This window comes from Canis lupus, chromosome 14, assembly GCF_011100685.1.
Source record: "Canis lupus familiaris isolate Mischka breed German Shepherd chromosome 14, alternate assembly UU_Cfam_GSD_1.0, whole genome shotgun sequence".
NCBI lineage: Eukaryota > Metazoa > Chordata > Mammalia > Carnivora > Canidae > Canis > Canis lupus.
The window spans coordinates 31,255,851-31,265,244 of NC_049235.1; the positions used below are offsets into that span (position 1 = coordinate 31,255,851).

At 37.2% G+C, this 9,394-nt stretch overlaps 1 protein-coding gene across 3 annotated transcripts in view; it reads left to right on the forward strand.

Moving 5' to 3' along the window:
• BZW2 (basic leucine zipper and W2 domains 2) overlaps positions 1-9,110 on the forward strand; it is a 63,094-nt gene extending 53,984 nt beyond the window's left edge. For all 3 annotated transcript variants that reach the window (XM_038557011.1, XM_038557009.1, XM_038557010.1), the window contains 3 exons: positions 735-873; positions 7,558-7,680; positions 8,646-9,110. In XM_038557011.1, the coding sequence (XP_038412939.1) occupies positions 735-873; positions 7,558-7,680; positions 8,646-8,674 (291 nt within the window). In that variant the 3' untranslated portion in view covers positions 8,675-9,110. The remainder of the gene's footprint in view (positions 1-734; positions 874-7,557; positions 7,681-8,645) is intronic.
• Positions 9,111-9,394: the final 284 nt, after the last annotated feature.

Here is a 9,394-nt window from a genome sequence, read left to right on the forward strand (position 1 = left end):
GGAAGTCAATTCATTGTGTAAATTGCATGTTTTTTTCATGGATACATGTTTTTGCTTGTTTACTCCCTATAAACCTATATTAAGATGAGTGAAAGACTTAGATCCTTCCTTCAGAGTTTACATTTGAACTAGTAAGTCAAAAACTACCTAGTAGAAATTAGGTAGAATGTAAATTAAAGAACTCTCAGGGTTTAGAACAGAGCAGTGAGTAAAATCTGCAGGTTAACTTGATCCGGGAGGGCTCCTTGGAGGAAATTTGTGAATGGGGTTAGTTAGGTCTTAAGAAAAAACGGTGGCTATACATCAGGGACCGGAAACCAGGGACAATTGGGACAAAGGAGCAATATGAACAAAATGAACAAAACCACAAAGATGACCTGTGAGGGGGGTCCGGGATGTATGGAAAAGAAAACTCCACACTCCACCAATACCGAATGTGGCCACTCCAAGACCTCACTCTATTTTCTTTTTATAGTGCCCAGTAGATGACGTAGTACATGGCCTTTAATAAAGTCAGAATTTCATATTTGATCTCTTCTTCTTTTAGTGGGTGCTGTGAAGAAATCTGATATGACGCTAAGATAAAAGATAAATTCTGATTGGACACTGTTATAATCCTAAAAATAAATGCTTTCTAAGCAAATCCCCCAGATTCCAGCTGTGATTCAAGTATTGTTGGCCCTGTACTTCCCATGAAAATTAATGGTTGGTCTTATTCCCCACTTCTGTTCCAGCAATATGCTCCACTGCTGGCTGTGTTTAGTTCCCAGGGCCAGTCAGAACTGATCCTCCTCCAGAAGGTTCAAGAATACTGTTACGACAACATCCATTTCATGAAAGCTTTTCAGAAGATCGTGGTTCTCTTTTATAAAGGTATCTGTCCATGTTACTCTACAACGTTTCCATGTTTTGTTGAAGCTCTTTGAGGCCCAGCACAGGGTTGGGGGAGGCAAAGGGGGAAATGGGGTTCATGCTAATTTTTGCAAGTTTTAGTGAGGCAACCATATTATGTGAAAAGAGAAAGTGCAAATGCCATATAGGCATGATTAGGCCCCTGGGCCCATTGCCAGAAGGCTGATGATAAACTGGTTATTATTTTGGGTGGGGAGGGATGGTGAAAAAGACTGTACTAACAAAAAGTAATGAGGTCTGCTTTTGAATTTTAAGGATTAGCTCTAATAACAGTGACTACTGAGGGCTGCCTGTAGTATATTCAGACCTGCTCAGATGCTAAAAAGCTGACTAAAATTACTGAAATAATTAGCTTTTTACTTTGTATTTTAATTATCTGGTCCAGCCATTCTCCTGTTCTTCATGGAAATGATTATTTTTAGAATTTACACTTTACTGTCTTTTCATTGTATTTGGAAGGATTAAGTTGTCATGACAACTAGCACTGCCTTTAATAAGTGAACACTATTAGAATGTTAACTGATCTCATTTTCTATACCTGTAGTATACAAAAAATGATCCTGGGCTATTCTTTGGTCTGAGTTCACATAGTTTTATGGGGGGAAGAAGGAGCACTTAAGAAATGATACACTTTGAACATTATAAAATGATTAACATCAACTAAATGTTTCTTTTCCTTTCTATGCGTTTTTAAATTTGTCTATTTTGAATGATAATTTGGACATGTGGAGTGTAAGAATTTTATATTATTGATTAATAGCTATTTTTAAAATAGCATTTCACAGAGTTCTAATTATCCAGATTCTTCGATGCACATATCTTGGCTACAAGTGTTTGGGTAATATTTTACTTTCTCAGCATGAGGGTATTCAGCACAATTTTTATATCAGTAGGAGTATGTGCTTACACGTCCCATTTGAAGTTCAGTACTTGGTGTGTTTCTCTGGCCAGATCTGAATTAGGTCCTCTTGGACATGGTGTCAGGAGATATTGACGTCCTAAAACTAGGGCTTAGAGGATGCCCAAGGTGACCCATCAGAACCCAACCTGAGGGTCATATGGCTACCCACCTGCGGTACCCAGTAGCCAAGAAAGAGAAACCGTGCACACCCAGCCCGTGGCCACTCTGTCCACACTAACCATTGCTCACTTCACTGTAAGCTGGTAGAGAGAGACCTCTGAGACAGGTTTCACATTTGCTTTGTGAGTGGCCAGGATTATCCCCTACAGAAAAGCAAACTGTTTGTAAACTACTAGCCTAAGCACACAGTTTACTTTCTTGTCACTTAAGAGCTAACCCAACTGAAGCGAACTGGGGGTGGTGGAAGGGGAGGTGGGCGGGGGGTGGTGGGGGTGACTGGGTGATGGGCACTGAGGTGGGCACTTGACGGGATGAGCACTGGGTGTTATTCTGGGTGTTGGCAAATTGAACACCAATAAAAAATGAATTTATATTTAAAAAAAAAGCTAACCCAACTAACCAAATCTTTTTGTAACAGAGACATACTGTTTGAGCCTTATCTGCAGGAGCACTTCATTTTATTAATGAACTTGATTTTCACACACACACACACACACACACACACACACACACACATATACACGTACTACTCTGTCAGTAATGGCATCTATTAAAATTCTTTTTCAGATTTCTCATTTTAACCATTAATGTCAACATTCTTTCCCACTGTACTCCTTATAACATCTATTGACAACAAAACTGGATGCTTTGAGTGATTTCTTATTCTTCATCTCCACATGCAAAAAAACAGAGACCTGGAATTACAAAATTAACAGAGAAGTGGATACCAAGAAGAAAAAAAAAAAAAGCAATAGCTCTTCCTAAGGCCATTAATTAACTAGGTGGTCAGGTTTTAAGTAGTTAAAAGTCAGGTCTGTGGAAAGTATGAGCGAACCCAAGGGAACACAGGAAGGTGTCAACGTCAGTTTTATTATGGCTTAGTTATTTTCGTGAATGAAATCAGGAAACCATAAAATGGAAACCGAAAATACATCACTGAGGAATGAAAACTAAGTGTTATTTCCTAGGTAGTTTCATAATTTCCCACAAAATTATACAGATAGGCTATTATACTGGATGAAATAATTAGATTTTTTTTTTTCCTCTTGGAAACATGGAATCCCCGAGGAATGATCTTTCCACCCTACTATTAAGAGTTAGTGTTTACCTTCTTACCTTTTTTTGGATAGTGGTTTTTTATTCGACCTAATTTTATCCAACAAACATCTGTGCACCAGGAAATGTACATTTTTTGTTTTACGAGGACTTGGATATTCTTATTCTGTATTTCATATGCCTCGAAATGCTTCAGGAATAGTGTGTATGTATTAAAGCACTCTCTTCCCCAGTGCTACTGTGCATATGAATCACCTAGAGAGCTTATTAAAACAGATTCCCCAGAGATTCTGGTTCAGAAGGTCCAAGTTCAGGCCCAACAAATTTGCATTTTAACACATTTCCAGGTGATGCTGTGACTGTTGGTCAGGACCAGTGGTCTAAAGAGTTACAAAATGCCAGAACTGACAAATTCTATGAACTATAAGAACATGCATGCTCCAAGATTATACTTCTGTTTAATTCCATGTACACACACACATTCAACAAATACCAAATAGTATCTCTTTTGCTTCTTTTATGTAGTAATGTGGATTCCCTTTATTTATTGTAAGGAATATTTTGCTTTAAAGCAGGTTTTTAAAAATGTAATAGAAATAAATAATTTCTCCTGTCACTTTTAATCTCTCTCTGTTAATATACACACATACCTTCCCTTTATTTCTAGAATGTTTCTAGAATGTGAGGATAACAGACACTTGGGGGTATGATTTGCCCTGTCTCCTTGACAAACTTAATTATTTTTAAATGAATGCCAAATTGAAAGATTTTTTTTTCAAACATGTAAATAACAAGGGAGTGAAAGTGAATAAACTATAAATAATAGTGCTCTTCTGGAATGAAAGAAAAAGTAGGGATTGGTCATTAAGTTAAGATTCACTTTCAGTATTAAAATCTAGATTTTTACATTTCTATGCAGTAAGAAAAATAGTAAGATAGTAAGCCCATCACTAATTTTCAGACATTAGTCACCTCTTAAAATAATTTCTCTTCCTTTTGTCCCAAAGCTACGTACCCATATTCTCAGCATGTAGATCTGAAAAATATAAAACTCCCTTCTCAAACCCTGTTAGTACCTCTATCATGGATTGTGTGGTTTGCAGATATTTCTGAGGTTAAGTTCTGTCCCTCATGCACATTTTTGTGAAAGAAACTTTCTTTTCTCATCCTAAAAAAAGGTGAGTGGCCTTCTCACCATAGCATTCTTAAGGTAAATTATTTTTGACTTGTATGTCTATGTGACATCCCTAAAATAATGAACTTCATAAGTTTTAAGTGACATCGTTTTGGGTTTCTGTTTTTAATATATATTTTTTAAGATTTTATTTATTTATTTATTTATTTTATTATTTTTTTTAAGATTTATTTTTATTTATTTATGAGAGAGAGAGAGAGAGAGGCAGAGACACAGGCAGAGGGAGAAACAGGCTCCTTCCGGGAGCCCGACGCGGGACTCGATCCCGGGACTCCAGGATCGCGCCCTGGGCCAAAGGCAGGCGCGAAACCGCTGAGCCACCCAGGGATCCCCAGATTTTATTTATTTATTTTAGGGAGAGAGCACATACAAGAGTTCACAAGTGGGGAGGAGGGGCAGAGAGAGAGGGAGAAAGAATCTTAAGCCGACTCCATGCTGAGCAGGGAGCCTGACAAAGGGCTCAATCCCACAACCCTGAAATCCTGACCTGAGCCAAAACCAAGAGTGGGACACTTAACCCACTGAGCCACCCAGGCACCCCCGCAAGTGACATGAGATTTAACGTAAATATCTAAGTAATCTTTCTTACAGCTTTGCCATTCTCAGACCACTTGTACAGTCTTCTCTCTTTGATCCTAGTGAAAACCCAGCATTTAAATTATAACTCTGCAAATTGAGAAATATGTAGTTTTTCTCATCAAGTTGGATTTGTGCATCATACATTTATTGAATGCGTAGTAGATGGCAGATCTTCCATTAAATGCTGGGAATGAGACGATGAACAGAATAGATGCTAAATTTTAGAGTGTAGAAGAAAACCAAGAATTAAAGTCACCATTTCATTTCTAAAATAAGACTCACACAGAGGAGGATGAGAAGTGAGATAGGATGTTAGAGGCACATAGTATTAAGCCAGATAGAATGGAAGAAGATATTTTGTAATCTGAGAGAATTCTACATGCACTTGTAGAATGTTTTTCTTACTGTACTTTTACTGATATTCTATTCCTAGCAGGCATTTCTGGGAGATCCCGACAAACACTGTTGTTCTTCAGCGTTAATGAACTCCTCTCCCCACTTTTCCTTAGTAGGGGAGGAAGTTATCTCTTTGTACCTCAGGAAGTTCTTTCCTCTTTAGATTAGGCCTTTCACTAAACAAACGTTGAGTTTCTTCAACTTTTTGATGTCTGTGCTTTTGCTTCCTAAGCTGTCCTGTGTAGTTGTTTTTGCCCCCTCTTTATTATTTCTTCCCTGGTACTAGAAATTTGGTCTTGCAGCAAGTATTCATTACTAAATTAGGCTCTTCTAGGAACTCAACTTTGCAGTTTGTCTCACTTTCTGTGGACAGTGCTTCTGATAAGTTTTACCTAGTGATTCAGTGTCTGTTTGACCAGCATTTTAATAGTGACATGGCCTCTTGCAGCCTCTGTGGGGCAATAAAATGCACGGAGGAGCTCTTAATCTTCAGAAGGAAAACCTGAGGGAAAAAGTGCAGTCTCCATCAGCTTTCCAACATGAGCATTGCATCACACATAGTTCATTAAAGTAAGGAGATAAAATAGCATTTCTCTATGTGTTTGTTACATTTTAAAATCTGTTTATTTTATAATAATAGTTCTGTAGTGCTTGCCTGTAAAAAAAAAAAATACATATGTTAGATTTACATGCTAAGTGATCTGATAGGAAAGCATGACCAAAACAGTTTGGAAATTGAGTGATCTAAATCATAAGCCTCTTAAAAAATGTCATAAAAACAAATTCTCTAAAAAGGACTAAAAAATCCATGTTTGAGTCAATAAGTGTTCTTGAAAAATCTGCAAAGCAGCCTTGCACAAGAACAAGTCATGTCCTTGGGCTATGTATGAACTGTCTGCTCCTCACCTCTGCAAACACTGGGCTTTGATGGCAAATGGCCAAAGTCTTTTTATCATTGTGAGAGAAGAGTAGGAGCTGGGAATGGGAGCGAAAAGATGAGATGCTAAGAGTAATTCTATAGGACTCTTGATTATGATTTTTACACCCAGCTTTTATGAATGAGTAAATCCAGACTTTCTTCTTCCCTTGCAAAATGTAGTGTATTTAATGATGAAAATAAGGAAAACAAACTTGATATTTTCTACAATCAGTTGTGTGCATTTTTAGTCCATTCACTCTCTTCCACTGAATTCAAACCAATTAATTTTGAAAAGGACTTCCAGTTTGGGTTATGAAAACATTAGTGATGTTTTCAAAGAAAACAATATCAAATTATTTTGCTTGTTTTTTTAAGTTAAAATTATATTTTAACTGCAAAACCTCATTAGTGTGATTTATCAGCATTTCTAATGGATTGGGTGGGTGTTGGGGACAATAATAAATTCTTTTTATCTGCTTCCCATCTCATTTCTTACCCTGAAATCCCAAAAGACAACCCATTGGAATGTTGGCAAAATACATAGACCATTATTTTCATATTCTCCTTCCTGTTCTTAACATTAAGTAGTCTAAATTAGTGGTAACTTGAGGGTTTCATGGCACATCTGTGGGATTTAGAATTTAAGGTAGAGTAGTTAATAGATAATGCTTTTTGCTAGAAACCTATAAGAGTCTACCTAATGTCCCTGTTTTTCTCTTAATGGAGTACAAAGAAAACATTGCTCTTGTGATTTAGGATATTATAAGAAATTCATGACTTTGTGATAGAATAAATGTAGAATTTTGAGTAACATGTATATTGGTCCTATGATACACCCAGATAGCTCATCTTCATACTTGTTTGTTAATAGCACTATTATATTCTACTTATGTGTTTTTATTTGCCTTTTTTTTTTCTCTCCTAAGAGAGTAAATCCTCTTAAAAGACCAGTCATTTGAGGTTACTGCTTAATCAAGACGTGTTTGAAGTTGGCAGAACACAGAGTGTTCTGAATTGCTGGAATTGCTGATTCATTTGCAAAATTACAAAATAACCCACTTTCCTACCAGCAAATTAGCACTGGGAAAGATTTCCAAGTCCCAGTAGTGACTCACAGATGAGCCTGCAATATATCATGCCTGATGGGATATATCATCATCATCATCATCATCATCATCACTTAAGTATTTGCTAAACTAACTCCCAAAATACAGCACTGTGCTTGCTATATGGAAATGAGCTTGATTCCTTTTCATCTTGATACATTTCAGATATGGGTTTGTTTTATAAGAGAGCTTTTAGTATTTTAAAGTGATTGGTTTCTATTAAATTATAAGACAAAAATTGCTTTAAAACAGGACATTTTTTAAAAAATGACATTTATGTAGTAACTTTGAAATCTTTGGTTTGAAATTGCAGCTGATGTACTGAGTGAAGAAGCAATACTGAAATGGTACAAGGAGGCTCACGTTGCCAAAGGCAAAAGTGTCTTTCTTGACCAGATGAAGAAATTCGTTGAGTGGCTGCAAAACGCAGAAGAAGGTATGATGCCATTTAACAACCATTTTAGCAGACACTTTCTCATTATAATTAAAGGTATCTACCTCTCCCACAGGTTTTTCTGGCTCTCCTAAAACTAAAGTCCTTAGGGTATTTTCCATATCGAACATCTTGCCTACAAACTTAGCCTTCCTTTCTGAAATGAAAGCAATGAAATGTCCTACATGGTTTAAAAAAAAAGATAACCTGTTAAATTGTCCATCCTAATGGGGGACAATGGAATAAATCATCAGGCTTTTGTGAAAGGGGGAAAAATTGACTACCTTACTGATTATGGGATTATGTAGGTTTTTATAACCCCTTAACCAGTTCACTAGTACTTACAATGGGAGTACTCAGTGAAAGAATAATATGTATGAGTATGGTACATTTTTAGAAAGGCAAAGTTCATTGAAAAGCAAAAAACAGTTTGCTACTGCCCTCGTGTGACTCTCTTCCCTAGTAAATGCATGCCTGTAGCAAGAAAATTTCTTTGGGAGGTTGGGGTTGGGGTGTGAGACAGATTAGAAACTCTTCCATGACTTTATTTAAAGGAATCTCTGGGGGCATCTGGGTGGTTTACTTGGCAGAGCATTTGACTCAGGGTCATGAGTTGGAGTCCCGTGTTTGGCCTACAATTTATTTAATTTTTTTTTTTTTTTTTTAGTATATATGATGCCTAAGCGAGCACTACTTAATAAAAATTTTTTTAAAAGGACAGGTGCCTGGGTGGCTCAATCAGTTAGGCTTCTGGCTCTTAGTTTTGGCTTGGGGCATGATCTCATGGGTTGTGAGATGGAGCCCTGGTCAGGATCTGCGCCCAGCAGGGAGTTGACTTGATGAGTCTCTCTCCCCCACCCCCGTGCTTGCTCTCTCTCTCTCTAAAAATAAATAAGTAAATCTTTATCTTATTTTTTTAAGGAATCTCTTAATAAAAAACCTGACTTTTCTCTCTCTTCTCTCCCCAGAATCTGAATCGGAAGGTGAAGAAAATTAGATGGCTCAAGAAGCACAATACCTAGGCTACCACACAACACTTTTACTGGGAATGCTGAACCATTTGAGAAGAGAAACTTGGCTTCTGTTTTCACAAAGGAAAAAAAAAAATAGGATAGGTTTCCCTCATGCCGAGGGGGAAATGGTTTTTGTTTTTGTTTTGTTTTTAAATGGAGCCCTGAGGCATCAGCTATTATACTTGGGACTCTACCTCTCACTCACTATATGCTAACTTAAAGCCATTCAACAAGGAGTCAAGTAGGTATCTGAAATTAAATACTCAACAGACTCCTCTTTTTTAGCTGTATTTTTCAGGTACTGTGTGGTGAACGCCCCACTGGTGTCTATTACAGGGCCACTTTGGTAGTTGTGTATCTGCTCGTATATGTGATTTGACAAACCAGTTTTTTAAAATAAATGGCTTTTTAAAAATCTGGGCTTCTATTCTCAGAGCTTTCTTTAGTGCACATGACTTTTTACACAGATGACCTTTCATCATTATGCTTTTTCCCTCCAACCAAAATTGTGAATGGTTACATTTGTCATCTATAGAAACAACTCTGTTTCTTTCACCATCATAAGTAGTACATTTCATTCTTCTTCATACTGCAATAGAAATTGACCCAAAAGTCCACAGCCATACACCATCCTGAACACACTCAATTTTGTCTGATCTCAAAAGCTAAGCAAGGTCGGGCCAGATTAGTACTTAGATGGGCGA